We start from the raw sequence: 17,132 nt of genomic DNA on the forward strand, positions 1-17,132 counted from the left end.
CCCCCCCCCGCGGCGGGGACCGGGGGGGCCCCCGCCGCTACCGGGAACCAGCGCAGGGACCCGCCCCTGCCCGCGGCCGGCGGAAGCGGCGGGGCCGGGCCGGGAGCCGGCCGCGGGCAGCCTCGGCCGCTGCCACCCTCGCGGTGGTCCCGGTGCCCCTCGGCACCCCCGGCTGTCCCCGGGTGCTGTCACCTCCCCATGCTGTCCCTGCCAGAAGCCGCACTGTCACCCCGCGGCGGTTCCTGTCACCGCCAGGGCGCTGTCACCTCCATCCCGGTGTTCCCTGTTCGCCTGGCACTGTCACCCGTGTCAGTGACTGTCACCCCAGGCACTGCCATCCCCCACTGCCCTCTGGCGTTGTCACGCCTGTGACTGTCCCCATCACCTCAGGCACTGCCACTCTTGTGGTTTCTCCCTGCCAGCCTGGACATTGTCACCCCCATCCCAGCACTCCCCACCACGCTGGACACTGTCACCCCCCATCAGCACCCAAACCACGACTCACGCTGTGGCACTGTCACCGTCTGCCCTGTCCCACTCTGTCCTGTGTGTCACTGTCTGTCCCACCCCCAGCTGTGCTGACACCTGGTTCAGGGGGCAACACTGCAGGTGCCACCAGCGCAAATTTGCCTGAGGCTTTCAGCCCTCCCTTGGGGAGCTGAGAATAACCGAGACGCGTGCCCTGGAACGGGGTGACTCCCAGGGGACCCCGCTGTGTGCCTCAGCGGTGACACGTGAGCCACCGAGCTGTGTCACCGCTCTAACGGTCAGTGCTGGGGGGACACAAAACCCCACAGCGGCCACCACAGACTCCACACGCTGTTTAATTTGAGAGAGGGGACAGCGAGGCCTCAGGGCCCGTCCCTGTCCAGGCCGGGGTTGTGCAGGATATAGCGGCAGACCCCGGGCAGGCGCCGGTTGCCCAGCATCTCCTGCAGCTGCTGCATGGGCCGGTTCCCCAGCGCCGTGTGCCCGAACGTGGGGAACCCGCGGGCCTGCGCCCGCTGCGCCGCCACCGTCAGTGCCACCTGCATGTGGCCGCGCCGCCGGTGCTCGGGCAGCGTGTAGCTGTGCGTGCCCGTCCCGAAATGATCCGTCAGCACCCAGGCGACGGGCTGCCCGCTGCCGTCCTGCAGGCAGACTTGCGGGAAGCGCCCCAAAATCTCAGCCAGGAAGCGCCGGCTGCGGGCGTTCCCCCCGTAGGGCCACGTGTCGTTGAGCAGGTCCACGTGCGAGGGGCTCAGGGAGCCCACGCGCACCCCGGGGGCTGGCCTGGGCGAGGCAGGGGTCAGTGGGGGGCTCGGGGGTGTCCCCGTGCGGGGACAAGGGTGGGGGGCTCTCACCGGGGCTCTGGCATGGTGCTGGGGTCAGGGTGCCAGTAGGAGTAGTACTCGACAATGTCCAGCTCCACACCCTTCTTCCTTGCCAGGTCCTGGGACACTGTGGCCAGCCCGTCCTGTAGCCCTGGGGATGGGGATGTCAGGGGGTCCTGTTCCCCCTGTACCCCATCATCCCTACATGACCCCAGTGTCCTCCTCAGTGTCCCCAGGGGCTACCTGCAGCCCCAGCCTCTATTCCCAGCACCCAAATCCCTGCTTCCAGTATGCCCAGTACCCCAATCCTGCTCCCATCATCCCCAAGTCCAACCCCAGTACTTCCAGTCTCCCCAAGGACCCGCAAATCCAGCTGCAATGCTTCCCAGTGCCCCCAGCACCCCCAAGTCCAACCCCAGTACCCCCCAGGCCCCTGCTTCCAGGGTACCCAGCAGTGCAATTCCCTGCTGCTCCCCAGCACCCCCAAATCCCACCCCAACACTTCCCACTGGTATCACCCATCAAACCCCACACCAGCACACCAAATCAGTGTGTGATTTGGTGATCAGCACCCAAACAGCCATCCCCAGCATCCCCCAGCACCCCCAATTCCCCCACACCAGTACCTCCCAGTTCCTCCCTGCTTCCAACAGCTCTCCCCGGTGTCCCACAGTCCCAGTGCTGCCCAGAGCATGCCCAGTCCCTCCCCAGGGCCCCCCCGGGTCCCCGGTGTCCCCAGGCCACCGATGAGGGTGAAGGCGGCGTCCCAGCGCAGGCAGCCGGGGGTCTCCAGCAGCGCCCGGTACGCCCCCAGGTCCCGGTAGAACGCCGCCTGCGTGTTCCAGTAGCCGTCGTTCGCCGGCACCTGGGGGCACCCACGCGTGCTCTGAGCACACCTGGCACGTGCCAGGCACCGTGTCACCCCCCCTCCTGCAGTGCCCCATGTCCCCACTGGACACCTCTCCGCTGGGCCGGGCCAGCACGGCACCAAATTCGGGCCACTTGTCCACCAGCACCTCAAAGTGGCCAGGGTTGCCACGGTTGATGTTCAGCACTGCCCCGAAGACCTGGGGGAAAAGGGGGTCAGCAGTGAGGGACAAGGAGGGGACAGATGGGGGTCAGGGATGGGGGCTAGATATGGGGGCAGATGCGGGCTCAGAGCTGAGGGGAGGGGGGCAGGTGTGGGGAACAGGGTAGCAAAAAGGGTCCCTAATGACACGGGGGTCCCCATCACCAGCAGGGCAAAGGGCAGGGGTGGTATTGGGGTCCCCCTCACGGCAAGGGGGATATTGGGATCCTCATCACAGCAACAGATGAGTGATGCTGGTGTCCCAGTCATGGCACAGTGCCGGGGTGACAGCAGGGTCCCTGTGACTGGCAGGGTGGGGGTAGCTTTGGGGTCCCTATCGTGGCACAGGGCAGGGGTGACAGTGGGGTCCCCATCACCGGCAGGGCGATGGGCAGGCTCTTCCTCAGGATCCCCTCCAGCTGCTGCAGATGGGCTGAGCACGTCAGGATCTTCATTGTCCTGCTGAGAGACCCTCAGTAACAGGGGGACAGGGCAGCCAGGCATGGCCCCTGTCCCTGTCCCCATCCCCTTCCCCACGGTCCCCATCTCCTCCAGCACTCACCCTGCAACAGTCCTGAGTCTGTGGGTTCTGGGGGGCTGTGAAGTGGGAGTCTGGAGGCTGTGTGGCACTCGGTGACAATGGTTATCACCAGCTGTCACGGGCCAGTGAGTGCCCCCTGCCTTGGGGGGCAGCGGGCAGGGTCCACCCTGCTGAACACTGGGCACCAGGCCAGCCCTGTGGCCGCCTGCGGACGGGTGCTCAGCTGGGACACTCTGGGACGTTGCCCCAGTGCCACCAGCTCCCCACGGATCCTCGGTGTCACCACCTGCCCCACGGTCACGAAGCCATGCTGATCCTGAGGTGCCCAGCCCAGCTGCAGCTCCTGGAGGAGACCCTGCGGAAGAGCCTGCCCAGCACCCTGCCGGTGACAGCTACCCCGAGGATCCCTCTGTCCCCTCTGCCCTGTCCTGCTGGTGACAGGGTCCCTGGGGACACCTCTGTCCCTCCCTCCCTCCCTCCCTCCCTCCCACCTCCCTCCCTCTCTGCCGGTGGTGAGGGTCCTGGGGACTCCTTTGTCCCCTCACCCTTGTCCTGTCAGTGCTGCTGATTCCTACGACCCCCCTGTCCCTGTCCCCTCTCCCCTGCCCTGCTGCAGATAGAGACCCTGGGGACCCTATTGCTCCCTCTCCCCTGCTGGTGAGGGGACCAGAGACACTCTGGGCACCCCTTTGTCCCCTCTGCCCTGTCCTACAGGTGACAATGACCTTGTCGTGCAGGTCTTGGGGACTGTGATGACGGTGGCCAGGGGGAACCCGGCCTCCCACGAGGTGCTGGTGGACTCCTGGCCCAATTTCGGCATCGTCCTGACCCGCCTGCGCCCAGAGGTGCTGCCCCGGGTGCCCCTGCCCTGGCAGCAGCACCCCACACCCCAGGGGCCAGGGAATTGGGGTGCCACCCTCAGCTCCGTGTCCCTCCCAGGACCACAGGGACCCCAGGGACTACTACACCAACCAGCTGTCAGTGTTCTACCGGGACAAGGGAGCCCTGCAGGCACTGCTGGAGGGCACTGAGGCGGTGACCCAGGAAAGAGCCTTCCAGATTCTGGGTAAGGATGGCACTGGGGGGACACGGGGTGCCTCTACCCTCCATCTGGGTCCCCTGTCTGTCTGACAGGGTGTCCCAGGGATGCAGGATGGGCTGGACGAGGCCGTGCAGGAGGTGGCCAGTGCCAGGGGGCTGAAGGTGGAGACGATCCGGTACCGGGCGCTGATCAGCCCCGAGCCCCCCCAGCCCCGCAGGCAGTGAGTGAGGGGCACTGGGGGGACATGGGACACTGGGCACATGGGCACTGAGGGACCAGTCACATCCCTGGGTGGCACACGGAGACCTGTCACACTTCTTTGTACCACTGGCGGGTCATAGTCACCTCCCTTGGTGGCAGAGGAGTCCCCAGGCACATCCCTGAGAGGCAGAGGGTGACATGAGCAGGTTCACTGAGCACAGGGATCACCAATCCCACTCCTGGGTGGTATGAGGATCCCAGCTTCCATCACTGGGTGGCACAGGGGCTCCCAATCCCATCCCTAGGGGAAACAAGGCTCCCAGATTCCATCCCTGGGTGGCACAGGGGTTCCCAATCCCATCCCATGGGGAAACAAGGCTCCCAGATTCCATCCCTGGGTGGCACAGGGGTTCCCAATCCCATCCCATCTGCTATCCCGGCTGGTACCAGGGTTCAGCGCACTGGCGGGTCATAGTCACCTCCCTTGGTGGCAGAGGAGTCCCCAGGCACATCCCTGAGAGGCAGAGGGTGACATGAGCAGGTTCACTGAGCACAGGGATCACCAATCCCACTCCTGGGTGGTATGAGGATCCCAGCTTCCATCACTGGGTGGCACAGGGGCTCCCAATCCCATCCCTAGGGGAAACAAGGCTCCCAGATTCCATCCCTGGGTGGCACAGGGGTTCCCAATCCCATCCCATCTGCTATCCTGGCTGGTACCAGGGTTCAGCGTTCCCACTCTGCCACGCCCTGTTGCAGGATGCCCCCGGGCCTGCGCCTGGCACCCGTGTCCCCATCCCACGTCTCTCTGCTCAACGCCACGTGGGCCCTGGGGGGCAATGCCCGCAGCCGGGCGTTCCTGCTGGGGCTGGTGCAGGCACTGCCCTCTGCCTGCCTGCTGGACCGGCGCGGCCGCCCGGTGTCCTGGAGCCTGCTGGACGGGCAGGGCTGCCTGCGCCACGGCTACACGGTGCCCGCCTGGCGCGGGCACGGCCTCACCGGGCTGCCGCTGGCCGAGCTGGGCCGGCAGCTGCACGCCCGCGGCTTCCCCATCTACTGCGCCGTGCTGCCCCAGAACACGGCCTCGCTGCGCGCCCTGCGGGCCGTCGGCTTCGTGCCCCAACCCGGAACCTTCTGCATGGTCCTGGGCACCCCACAGTAGTGCCCAGGGAGGAGTGCCAAGGTGGGGGGTGCCTGTCCTCCCCCCTGGGCCCAGCGGGGCCTGGATCCACACCCTGTGAGAGAGGGGAACACCGCAGCTCCCACACTGAGCTCAGCTTGGAGCCGTTCGGGAACATCCCGAATTCCGCACAGAGCCGTCCTCCCGCTCCCCACGGGGTGCGGCACGGGCGGGGCGGGGGGCTGGAGAAAGGCTTTTATTCGTTCATACAAGAATAGATCTTCTGCAATAAATACCCCAATAAATAAACATCTCCAATAAATAAACACTCATAGACGCACCGGGACAGCGGCCTCGCCCCACCACCGATGGGCAACCACGGGGGAGGCGGGGCTTGGGGAGGGGGCGGGGCCTGATGCGGGAGGGGGCGGGGCTTGCTACACAGGCGAGTGGGCGGGTTTATTGCCGTCTGGGGCGGAGCCTATTGCTCCAGGGCGGGGCTTGCTGCTGGCTGGGGCGGGGCTTATTCCTATGCTCAGAGGGCGTTGGTCCTTTTTGGGATGGGCCACTGGAGATTTTAGGGATGGGGACAGGCACCTTGGGGGTTGGGGACACCATGGAGGGGCACTTAGGAGTCAGGACACCTGTCCCTTAAGACACAGCATAGTGACAGAGGAGCTGTGGGGTGACTGTGGTGGCACTTTGGGGTGAGGAACTCCACCCCTTAAGGCACAGCTGGGTGATGAGAAGGATGTGGGGTGGCTTTGGCAGCACTCCGGGGTTAGGAGACACAGTTTTGGAGGGACACTGCTGGTGAAGAGAGGACATGAGTGGCTTTGGTGGCACTTGGGGTCAGGAGATGCTTCCCTTACAGCAGAGTGTGGTGACAGAGGGAACATGAGGTGGCTGTGGCAGGTGGCACTTGGGGTCAGGAGCCCCTCACTTAAGGCACAGTGATGAAAGTGCAATTGTGAGGTGGCTGTGGTGGCACTCGGGAGTCAGGAACCCTATTTCTCGAAGCACACTGGTGGTGGACAGGGAGCATGGGGTGGCCGTGGTGGCACTCGGGGTCGGGAGCCCTGTTCCTCAAGGCACAGTGTGGTGATGATGGAGGGGCTGCAGGGCGGCCGTGGTGACACGTGATGTCAGGAGCCCCATCCTTCAAGGCACTGCCAGGCGATGATGAGGTTGTGGGGTGGTTTGGGGGTCCGGAGCCCCATTTCTCAAGGCACGCTGCTTGGCGGAAGAGGGGACCTGCGTGGCCATGGTGGCACCCAGCAGGCGGTCAGAACCCCCTCGCCTCCAGCCGCAGGGTGACCACGGCGGGCGGCACCTTCTTCTTGAGGCGGTTGAAGTCCTTGGCCGAGCGCCAGAGCCAGGTCTGCAGCTCCTTCAGCAGCCAGAAATCATCCATCTTCTTCAGGAAGTCATTGGGGGCCGCGGGCGCGCCGGGGGGCGCGGGGGGCCCGGCGGGGCCGGCGGGCAGCGGGTACCCCAGCGAGGACATGACGCCGCCGATGCTGAGCACCAGCCCCTGGAGGCTGGCGCAGAAGTGGGCGAGGCGGTGGCGCAGCTCAGCCGTGCCCACCTGCCCGTCCAACACGCGCAGGTAGCACAGCAGCCGGCTGTAGGCCCGGTAGTTGGCGGCCAGGCGCGCGTTGTCCGTCAGGCCCCGCCACAGGTCCAGGTCCACGGTGGCGCTGGGCACCCGCTCGGCGCGAGCCAGCCGCGGCGGGTTGAAGTCGGGCTCATTGAAGGGGGGGCCCAGGTAGTTCAGCTGGAAGGGAATGGGGGTGCCAGGGGTCAGCTCTCCGTGCCCACCCTGTCCCCACGCCCCCCGGTTCGGACACGTCCCGCTCATCCCAGCTCTCCCTCCTCTTGTCGCATCCCACCTCGGACGTTCCGGCACAGCCCGGGCAGTGCCACCGTCACCGCCTGGCACCGAGCGTGCCGGCACCGCCGAGGGCACGTCAGGGCAGGGACGGGGAACCTCCGGGTGAGTCGGCGACGCCGGCGGGGAGGGAGAGGCGGATGCCCGCGCCCATGACGGAATCACGGGCCGAGGGGAGGGTGCCCGGGAGCCGCCCTGCGCCCGGGGGGCGATGAGGCATTTCCGTGACCTCCGGCGCGGGAGCGGCTGGGCACGGGGTGGATATCCCGGGGGGTGCGTCGGGGACTCACGTAGGTGCCGGCGAGGGTGCGGAGCTGGTGCTCCAGGTAGCGGGTCAGGTCGTAGGTCTGCTGGATGGACTGGCCGGCGCCCAGCTCCTCGGAGCAGTTCAGCGCCGGCAGCGCCGGCAGGTTGCAAAGCGCGGCGCACAGGAAGGTGAAGATCCCCCAAGAGTCACCTGCGGGGGACACACAGCGCCTCAGGGGGGTGACAGGGACACTTCGTCTGCGTGTGTGCCTGCAACTGTCCCTGGGTCACCCGCCTGAGCGCGGGGAAACTGAGGCACGGAGGGTGGGGTCCCCCTCACCTCAGCAGCCCCCGGGAGCAGCAGGGATCCCCCACCTCAGCGCGCTGGCCCCCCGGCTCCCCTCGGAGCGCTCCCGCCCGCGGTTGCACCAACAATCCTTTATATGGTCTGGAGCAGCGCGGCCGCGGCATTCCCGCCGGGACGCACGCCTGGGATATATTTGGGCACCGCCAACGCCGCAGCGGCCCGGGCACCCAGCGGGGACCCCCCGCCACCGGGAATACGGTGGGGAAGCGGCTCCGAGGAGCGGCCGGGGCGCGGGGTGACCTTTGCGGAGGCACCGGAAAGCGGCGGCGGGGTCCCCGTCATCGGCCTGACGTCAGGGCGGCCCGGGAGCGCGGCCCCGCGGCCGCCGGCTCCGCAAAGGTCACGGCCCGCGGCCAGGACGCTCCGGCCAGCTGGCACCCCCGGCCCGCCACTGCCGGCCTTCCCGGCAGCGCCTCCCGGGAAAGACCGGCCGCTGGCACGGCTCGGCACGGCGGGGCTGCGGCTGCGGGCAGCCCCCCGCGCCCCCGCGCGTCACCGCTGCCCGTCACCGGCCGCCGGTGACGCACGACGGTCCTCGGGGACACCCCGGCCCCCCCGGCCGCAAGGGCCTCCCCGCCGTGGGTGTCCTGCAAAGTGCACGCCTCGCTCTGGGAGATGCAGGTGCCCCGTGGGCGTGCAGGACACTGTCACAGCTGGGATACACCCCGGAGGTGTGCAGGACACTTGTGACACCTCTGGGCTACGTCCAGGGATGCACCTTGTGTGTGAGTATCACGCAGGCGTGGGGAGCACCGCGCTTTCCCGGCGTGTGACACCGTGCACGTGTGACACCGTGCACACGTGATGCACCACACGCACGAGACACCATCCAGGTGTGCCACCTACCACACAGGCGTGTGACACGTGTGGCAGCCACAGGACATGCCAGGCAAGCGTGCGACGTGCCGTGCACACACCCCATCGGGGGGGACGCTCCGTTACGTGCCACCCACGTGTGACACGCCGTGCACACACCGCACCACACCACGCTGTGACACCCCCGTGCCCCCTGTGCGTGGCAGCCCCACCCGGTGCCCCGCGGTGGGCACGTGCCGCCGCTTGCCCGCGTTCCGGCGCGTTCCGGCGCGGAGCGTGCGGCCGGCCCCGCGTGCGTGCAAGCGTGGGCCGGGGGGGGCCGGCGGGGGGGCCGCGGGGACTCACAGCACACACGGCCCCCCCTCCCGGTGTTTGCTTTGGCCGGACCCTCGCCCGCCGCCGGCTCCGGTTTCCAGGCGGGATTTACACCCGCCCCGGCCTGGCCGGTGCCAAACCAAACACAGCCGGGGAGCGAGATGAGGGGGGATGGCAGGGACGGGAGCCACGGTGGATCCTGGGCAGGTGGCCCGGACACGAGGATGAGGATGGTGGAGGAAGGGAATGGAGGTGGGTGTCTGAGGGATGGGAACGGTGGGATGCACAGAATGGATGGCGCTGGGCAGTAGTGACCATGACACGGTGACGATGGTGACCCCGGCACAGCAGTGACAGTGACTGGGGCACAGCAAAGACAGTGGCCATGACACAGCAGTGACAGTGACACTGCACAGTAATGAGGGTGACCGTGACACAGCAGTGACAGTGACTGGGGCACAGCAAAGACAGTGGCCATGACACAGCAGTGACAGTGACCGTGGCATGGCAGTGATGACGACAGTGGCACAGCAGTGACGGTGGCTACGGCACAGCAGTGACAATGGCCCAGCCACAGCGGGTGCCCCCACAGTCCCCTGCCCACCCTGTCCCAGCGGCTGGCGCCGGGCACCCACCGGCACAGACAGTGGAGGAGGGAGGCTCCAGCCGGCACAGCTGGATCCCGGTGACGTCGGAGAGGAAGAGCCCGAGGGTTTCAAAACCGGCCCTGGAGCTCGGCCAGGATGCTCCCAGCCCACGTAAGCAGCTCATGGCGTGCCTGCCCGGGGTCACCCGCTGGGCCCTGGGGACACCCGAGGAGCCGGGGTGATGGGGGGCCACGGGAGCGGGCACCCCCTTCTCTGCTAGCAGCACCTTGGGACACCCACGCGGGGCACACCGCTGGTGCCACAGACACCCCCCGCACACGTGGCAGCGGGGATGAGGCTCACCCGCCTTTGGGGTGACACCCGGGACCCTTGGCCTGCCACCCGGCCAGCAGTGCAGGCGGCGGTGCTGGCCAGACCTCCTGGCCAGTGGCCGAGGCAGGAATTCGGCCACGGAGACGGTGAGCTGTTCCCTGGGCATGCTGTGGGCAGAGCCGCCGAGGGCTGAGCGACCGCAGTCTGCCCAGAGCCGCTTTCCCGAAACCCTGGTGGCGGGGGCGGCAGCCGGGAAGGGGAGACCCCCTGGCCCCGGAGCCCCCGGCAGAGCGCGGAGCCCAGCCGGGCCCCGACGCCGCGGCGGGAGCTGCCCTATCTGATGGGCCGGCGTCCAGCGGCGAGCACAGCCCCATCCCAGCCCGCAGCCCCGCTCCTGGGGCCAGCACGGGAGGTCTCGCGGTGGCCAGGCATGACTGTGGCACAGAGGACAAAGCAGCCCTGTCCCCACTACGCCAGCCACTGTCCTGGCCTCCAAGTGGCACCACTTAACCCTCACAGGGCGTTTCTGAGCCCAGCGTGGCCACCAGCTCCGAGGGGCTTGGAGTGGATGACACTCAAGGGCTCCTGGATAGACTCCTCTGTGTCCCCACACTGCTGGAGTTTAACCCCGCTGTGCCTGGGGAGGTGACACCACAGCACAGAGGCGTCCCTGTGGAGCCAAGCACGGTGGGGACACGAGGATGCTCACGTTTCACACCCAGATATCACAGACACAGCATTCCCTGAGTTCCAGCAGGAAGAACATGTGTGCCCTTGTTCCCCAACAGCACCCGCGGCCACCACAGTGGGGTCCCCATCCCATCCATCCCATTCTACCACCCTCCATCCCATCCATCCCTGGCGAAGCTGCCGTGCCAGGAGCGGCTGGTGGCGGGGGGGGCACACGGCCCCGCGTCCCCCCCGGCCCGGGCCGTGCCTGCGCTCGCGGCGCTGAGTGTTTACATCCTGTCTCCTCCGTGTGTTTATAAATGCAGCCGCGCACGGGAGACTCCAGCGAGGCCGTAATTAGCTGGGCCTGGATTTCCCATCCAGCTCCGGCTCCAGCCAGCGGCACGATGGAAACACCCCCGCCGGCGAGGGGAGCGCAGGCCCCTAATCCCAACCAGACCCCGCTGCCCCACACGCACGCCCAGCACCGGGAGCCTCGCGAGGCTCCTCAGTCCCTGCCCACTCCCGGCGCAGGTCACGGAGCCACAGAGCCCAGCAGTGAGCTGGGGGTTCACAGGCACAGAGCCAGGCTGGCCGCTCTCCAGCGGGGCAGGGGACCCCGGTGCCAGCCCACGTGGCACCGCAGAGCCGTGGTGACACGCCCCGGCACCTCCAGACCCGCTGCCACCACTGGCACCACCAGCCACGGGGACACTGCCTGGCTGGGTCGGCGTGGGACCAGCAGTTCTGGTGGGCATGGCCGTGCCCCGATGTCCCCACAGCACCCTGGTGAAGCCTGGGACGCGTCTGTCACCCACAGGCCACGTGCCACACGCAGCCACAACACTGCCGGGCCAGCTGCTTCCCAGATATCCCAGACATCCCGTCCAGGAGTGCATCCCCACGAGCCTGCCGCCACGCCGGGACAGCGGTGCTGGCACGGTGGTGCTGCAGCCCCAGGGGGCGCGGGGGGATGATTTACGGGGCTCGGTGCCACTTAGCAGGGCATAAATCTTCCCCCCAGCGCGGCCCTGTAAGCGGAGCCCTCCGCTTTTCCCCGCGGAGCCTGCGCCTAATGCAGCCCAGATGTGCGGCCGCCACCGTGCCCGCTAAAGAGGCACGGCGACACCGGGGATGCCGAGAGTCCCCGAGCCCTGCCGGGGACACCGCCACGGCTGCGGATGCCCCAGAAGGGGACCGGGGTGCTGGCGGCCGAGCTCCAGCGCCGCCGCCGCTCCCGCTCGGCGTCCCGCTCCCCGCCCGGCCCCGCAGGCCTCGGCACCGGCCGTGCCACCGGCTCGGCCACGTCCGCCGGGCCCCGTCCGGCGGCTCGCGCCCCTCCGTGCCCGTCCTGCGTCACGGCGGCACGGCGGGAGCTGGAGCCCACCCCGGCGCCCGCCTCGTGCTGCCCCGGCCCCGGGGCCGCCGCCCGGGACCCCGGCGAGCCCGGCGGCGCCCACACTTTGACCTTTTAAGGGTGTTTTCCAGCATTTTCCGGGCGAGCAGCCCCCGGGGTGCCGCCAGGCCGGCCGGCCCGCGGCTGCCCCCGGGGTGCCGGTGCCGCCGGGGCCGAGGGAACAAAGCCGTCCCCTCCCCGGCACCCCAAAATCCCGCTGCTGTGTCCCGCAGGAACGGCGCCTGCTCCAGCGGCGGCGTTCTGTGTCAAGCCCCGAAATCCAGCCCCGGGCAGGAAAACTAACTCTTCCTGCCCCCCATAAATCCCACCGACTTTCCTTTTCCTCCCCTCTGTCGGTGCCGGGGTTTAATTCTCCGTGCTCAGCGGCGGTTCCCTCCCTGGTAATCACAAACATGCATGGAAAAGAGGCAACGAGAGAAAGGGGGGAAAAAAAAAAAAAAGAACAACAACCCAACTTAGAGAGGGGAAAGTCTTAAATCAATCCCAAAGCCAGACAGACGTTTTAATCACATCAAATTAAAATCAGCAGTCGTTTTGGAGAGGGGGGAAAAAACTGCCGGCAGATGCAGGCAGGGGAGTTGGGGCAGCCCCCCCCCCGCACCCAGCGCCGCGGGCTTACCTGAGAGCTCCCCGGTTACATTTAGCATAGTCGGGGTGCTGGGGGATTTTGGGGGGCTCGGCTCTTGCTCGGCTCCCCGAGCCCGCCCGCTCGCCTCAGCCCTGGCTCGCTGCTTCGCTCGCGCTCAGGGTTGGGTGGTGGTTTTTTTTTTTTTTTTGGGTTGGTTTCTGGCTTTTTTTTTTTTCCTTTTTTTTTTTTTTTTTTTTTCCCTCGGTCTCTATTTGTTTTGGTTTGGGCTCGCTCGGGTGTTAGGTGGAAAAAAAAAAAAAAACCGGGGCGGGTTGGGTGGGTTTTTGGGGTGTGGAGGGCTCGCACCGCGCTCCGGCTGCCTTGCTCGCCGCCGTTCCCCCCTTCCACCTCCCTTGATTTGCTCTTTTGATTGGGGTCCAGGAATGCAGGAATAAAAAAAAAAAAAAAAGAAAAGAAAAAGGAAAAAAAACTGGAGCTCGCATCCACCCTCTCCAAGCTGCTGCCTCCTTCTTTCCTCTTTTTTTTTTTTTTTTTTTTTACCCAATTCAAGTGTTAAGCAGAACCAGGTTGCTTTCAAGAATGTATTTGATGCAATTGTACACAAGAGCGGGCTCCATTCATTCCCTCCCTCTCCCCCCCGGCCCGGCTTCATCCCCCCTTTCCCCATCCCCATCCCCGGGGTCCCGGCACCGGGCAGAGCTGGGGAGGCTGGAGCCGAGCCCCGGAGCTGCGGAAGGCGGAGGGGAGGGAAGGGAAGAGGGGGGTCCCCCGGGGTGCCGCTGGCCGGCTAGGAAGGGGGGGACCCCCCGCTTTCTCCCTGGCTGCGCCCCCCGTGCTCTTCTGGCTCCCGCCCGGCTTTTGTTAAAGTGGCAGCGGCGGGGCCGGTGCGGGGCCGGTGCCGCTCGGCGGGGGGGTCTCCTACCTGCTCTCAGCTCCATGCGGGACGGGCGCGGGGCCGGGGCGCTGGCTGCGAGCTCTGGGGTCCCCGGGCGGGCAGGCAGCGGTCCCGCACACCGGCCCGGGACTGCGGCTCCCATTTGCCGCTCCGAGCCCTCTCGCCTCTCCTCCTCCCCGCGCACAGAGCCGAGAGCCCGGTCCCGGGGGGAGCACGGGGGGGACGGGACGGAGGGGGGGGTCCGGGCGCTGCCCCGCCGGGACGGCGGCAGGTGAGCGGCGGAGCGGGGGGAGCGCGGCGGGGTCCCGGCGGCACAACCGGAGCCGCCCGGAGCGGCGGCGGCGGCTCAGCCCCGCGGGATCCTCCGTCCCGAGGGGGGGCTGCGCTTCTCCCGGCGCCCCCGCTCCACGCGGGGACCCCCCCAGCCCCTTTCCTCCGGGTGCCAGAGCCACTTTCTTCCCGATTATCCTCCCCCGTTAGGACAATCGCCGTCCCGGCGCCCGCGGGGCCCTTGGCAATGACCGCGGCGCTCCCCGCAGCCCGGCGGGGGTGAGCGGGGTGGGCTGGGGGCGTGCGGAGACCCCCAGGGCCAAGCGGAGCCGCCGCCGGAGGGGAGGGGGCGACCCGACAGCCGGAGCCCCTCGTCCTTTCCCCTCGCTCCCCTCGTCCACGAGTGGGTGCTGCCGCGGGGGCTCTCTCGGTGGGGAGAGCAGCGTCCCGGCTCCCCCCAAAAAAAGCTTTGTTTAAAACAAAGGCGCTGGGAGCGCCGGGAAGGGCCGGGAGGTAACAGGCGGATTCGCTTCCACTCCAGACCCCGGCCCGGGCCAGGTCCGAGCCCTCCCGGCTGCCACGGCATCCTCCCGGCTTTCTGCGGGACAAGGGGCGCCTGCTCGGAGCGCAGCGGGACCCTCTGTCCCCAAACCCACCGGGACACTGGGTGCTGAAGTCATTAGCGGCAGTTCGGGGACCCCCCGTAGGGACAAACCACACACGGACGTGCTGCTGGCTGATTTATTGCTCGGGAAGCGCGGATTTGGTGTTGAATCCATGAGGACGCGCCCAACAGACATGTCAGGGGTGACGAGGGGGGCTCCGGCTCCCCTCCCCCGGCTGAGTGGGGGTCGCTCCGCAGCGCTGAGGATCCGGAGGGGCAGCGCCGGTGTCGGACGGAGCCGCCCGAGCCACCCACGGCCGCACCGAGCCCCGGCCCGGCTCCGGGCAGCGTGTCTGGGGGGGTCCGCCGGGCGCGGGGCCGGCCCCTCGCCCCCCCAGTTGCAGGGCAGGGTATCTGGTTTCCCCCCCGGGCCAGCAGATCCCGCCAGCGGCGCTGGAGCAGTTGGGAAAAGCCGCCGGCCCGTCCCCGGGGGTCTGCAGCCCCTCGCCGCCTTCTGCCCTCCCCACACCCCAGCGCTGCGGCTCGGTCCGGGGTTTTCCAGCTGCCACGGCTCCCGCTGGGCCCGCACCTGAGGCAGGAGAGGAGGAGGAGGAGGAGGAGGAGGAGGAGGGAAGCGCGGCCCGGCAGACGCGGCTCCCGCCTTCCCAAGCCGCTCTCCCCGTGCCAGCCGGCGGTGCCAGCGCGGAGCCCCGGCCCAGGGCACGGCGGGCACAGGGCACAGGCAGGTCAAGCCGCTGGGAAGCCTCATCCCCACATCCCGCTCCTCCTCCTCCTCCTCGCGCGGTGCCCGCAGCGGCTCCGCGTGGGCGCGGCCGTGCCCGCCCTGCCCTCGGCGCCGTCACGGGCACTGAGCTCACCTCCAGCCAGCCCGGCCTCCCACCGCTGACCTTTGCGGCCGGGGCAGCGAGGCACGGGGGCTGGCGGGCCCCAGACACGCCGGCTGCAGCCCCAGAGCGGCGCTCCGCAGCGCCCGGCTCCGCGGGGACAGCCCGGGGCGCAGCCGTGCGGCTCGGCTGTCCCCTCCTGCCGGGCTGGCAGCAGCAGCCCAGCTGTGGCCGTCTGTCTGGGCGAGGGCGCCGTGCCATGTGCCGGGAAGGGAGCCGGAGGAGCGGGAGGGACGCTGGGACACGGCCCCGAGCCGGCCGGGTGCGAGGGAACAGCCCCGTCACCTTCCCGGCCATCCCTGGTGAGGTCCCCAGCCCCCGAGGGCTGCCAGGCTCTGCTCCCGGCCCGCATCCAGCCCGTTCCCTGGCGGGAAGAGGAGGGGTGGCCTGGCCCTGGCCCCCGCCGAGGTGTGTGTGTCACGACCGCAGCCAGCTGCGTGCTCTCCGCAGCCCCATAAAACGCCGAGCCCCGAGGCCAGAGCCCCTCCTGGGGACGCCGGCTCCGGAGGAGCCCGCCCGCTCGGCCAGAGGAGGCTCCCACACCAGCCCGTCCTCCTCCTCCTCCCGGGAGGAAGGCGAGCAGCCAGGGCTCACCCCAGGAGCGGAGGAGCCGGATCCGGCTGGAGCCCGAGTCCGGGCCAAGGCAGGCCTGGGAGTCCCTGGAGCGCCGAGCTGGCCGTCCCAGCAAGCCCCAAACACGTGGGACAGGGGTTCCTGTACCTGCAGGGGATGTGGCAGCCGGGCCGGGCCCAAAATCCCGGATAAAAGGCACTGAGCACCCCAGACAGGGAAAAGAGGAGGAGGAGAGGCTGTCACGGTGTGCTGGAGGACGGCAGCCACGGGGAAAGGGCTCTGCCATCCCCTTCCCGGTTCCCTGTGCTCGGGTGCCAGCCCTGCTCCGCGGCGGGGCCCCTCGGCTCGGGCTCCGGGGCCACCGGGGCCGGGAGGAGGGACGGCTGGAAGACCCTGCTGTGAGCGCGACTCGGGTTCCTCGCAGCCACATCCCCCGGTCCCTGGAGGTGCTCACGGCCACGCTGGAGCAGCTGGGACAGCGGGAAATGTCCCTGCCCGTGGCAGGGGCGGTGGGATGGGGTGGGCTTAAGGTCCCCTCAAGCCCAAACCATTCTGGGATTCTATGGACCACCCATGGATTCACCTGGCTAGCCCAGGATTTGCAGCGTACCCCCGCTGGAGAATTCTGGGACACCCCCAAAAATCCATCCCGGGGAGTGTTGAATGGGGCTGGGAGCAAGCTGGTGTGGTGAATGGCGTCTCTGCCCATGGCAGGGATGGAGCTGGATGGGCTTCAAGGTCCCTTCCAAGCGCAGCCATTCTGTGATTCCATGGGATGCACAGCCAGCAGCACCTCCAGCATGGAGAGACCGTCCAGCATTAACCTATGGGAGTGGAGACAGGGATCCCCAAAACCCCTATCTCGGGAGACAGGGATCCCCAAAACACCGGGATTCGGGAAGCGCCGGAGCAGCCGCAGGGAGCTGCAGCCCTTCCCGGGAATGCGGGAAGCGGCACCGGCACCGGGAGGTGCAGGCAGTGAGCAGAAGGGCAGCCTCGCCCGGGGTGCTGCCGGGAGCGAAGCGAGGGTCAGGGTGCTGGGAGCACAGGCACGGAGCAGCCCCGGCAGAGCCCCAGCACGGCTCGGGAGGCCCCGGCAAGGAGCCGGTGCGGGGCTCAGCGCCGGGAGCCGCGCTGAGGGGCGCGTCGAAGCCCCATTGGCTGAGCCGCACGTCACTCAAACAGCCACCCAATAGCGCGCTGCGGGAGGCGGGGCTTACTGGCGGGGCAGCCCCGAGAGCAGCGGGGCCGAGGCCCCGCCCCTCCCGCCGGTCACGTGAGGCCATCGCGCCGCGCCGTCACGCGCCCCCTCAGCGCGGACCAATCGGCTGGCGGCGGGGGCGGGACGGAGCGGAGCCCCCGGCCAATG

General features: G+C 68.3%; 4 protein-coding genes across 8 annotated transcripts in view; 1 reads left to right on the forward strand and 3 right to left on the reverse strand.

The window, feature by feature from the left end:
• The window catches only part of POLD4 (DNA polymerase delta 4, accessory subunit), a 1,715-nt gene extending 1,633 nt beyond the window's left edge, over window positions 1–82 (reverse strand). Inside the window, exon 1 of the mRNA XM_039703518.1 lies at window positions 30–82. The gene's annotated coding sequence lies outside the window, so the exon portion shown is untranslated. The remainder of the gene's footprint in view (window positions 1–29) is intronic.
• Window positions 83–809: 727 nt separating this feature from the next.
• On the reverse strand, window positions 810–3,036 carry LOC120499618 (glycine N-acyltransferase-like protein 3). Of its 2 annotated transcripts, none has more exons than XM_039703513.1 (6): window positions 2,945–3,036; window positions 2,760–2,841; window positions 2,273–2,380; window positions 2,058–2,178; window positions 1,344–1,464; window positions 810–1,272 (listed from the first exon to the last, which is right to left on the reverse strand). In XM_039703513.1, the coding sequence occupies exons 2-6, from the start codon at window positions 2,835–2,837 to the stop codon at window positions 852–854; spliced, it is 849 nt and encodes a 282-aa protein (XP_039559447.1). In that variant the 5' UTR covers window positions 2,838–2,841; window positions 2,945–3,036; the 3' UTR covers window positions 810–851. The 2 variants fall into 2 exon arrangements, with proteins under 2 accessions (XP_039559447.1, XP_039559448.1); XM_039703514.1 differs by having other exon boundaries at window positions 2,760–2,844; window positions 2,945–3,028.
• A 75-nt stretch (window positions 3,037–3,111) lies between these two features.
• Window positions 3,112–5,635, forward strand: LOC120499616 (glycine N-acyltransferase-like protein 3). Of its 2 annotated transcripts, none has more exons than XM_039703511.1 (5): window positions 3,112–3,308; window positions 3,661–3,768; window positions 3,863–3,989; window positions 4,076–4,185; window positions 4,926–5,635. In XM_039703511.1, the coding sequence occupies exons 1-5, from the start codon at window positions 3,231–3,233 to the stop codon at window positions 5,562–5,564; spliced, it is 1,062 nt and encodes a 353-aa protein (XP_039559445.1). In that variant the 5' UTR covers window positions 3,112–3,230; the 3' UTR covers window positions 5,565–5,635. The 2 variants fall into 2 exon arrangements, with proteins under 2 accessions (XP_039559445.1, XP_039559446.1); XM_039703512.1 differs by having other exon boundaries at window positions 4,068–4,185; window positions 4,926–5,463.
• A 147-nt stretch (window positions 5,636–5,782) lies between these two features.
• On the reverse strand, window positions 5,783–13,560 carry CLCF1 (cardiotrophin like cytokine factor 1). Of its 3 annotated transcripts, none has more exons than XM_039703515.1 (3): window positions 13,439–13,560; window positions 7,468–7,634; window positions 5,783–7,063 (listed from the first exon to the last, which is right to left on the reverse strand). In XM_039703515.1, the coding sequence occupies exons 1-3, from the start codon at window positions 13,551–13,553 to the stop codon at window positions 6,572–6,574; spliced, it is 774 nt and encodes a 257-aa protein (XP_039559449.1). In that variant the 5' UTR covers window positions 13,554–13,560; the 3' UTR covers window positions 5,783–6,571. The 3 variants fall into 3 exon arrangements, 2 of the variants coding, with proteins under 2 accessions (XP_039559449.1, XP_039559451.1); XM_039703517.1 differs by lacking the exon at window positions 13,439–13,560 and adding an exon at window positions 12,547–12,701; XR_005626922.1 differs by lacking the exons at window positions 5,783–7,063; window positions 13,439–13,560 and adding an exon at window positions 7,764–8,246 and having other exon boundaries at window positions 7,493–7,634.
• Window positions 13,561–17,132: the final 3,572 nt, after the last annotated feature.

Source organism: Passer montanus, unplaced genomic scaffold (genome assembly GCF_014805655.1).
Source record: "Passer montanus isolate IOZ18808 unplaced genomic scaffold, ASM1480565v1 scaffold163, whole genome shotgun sequence".
Taxonomy (NCBI): Eukaryota; Metazoa; Chordata; class Aves; order Passeriformes; family Passeridae; genus Passer; species Passer montanus.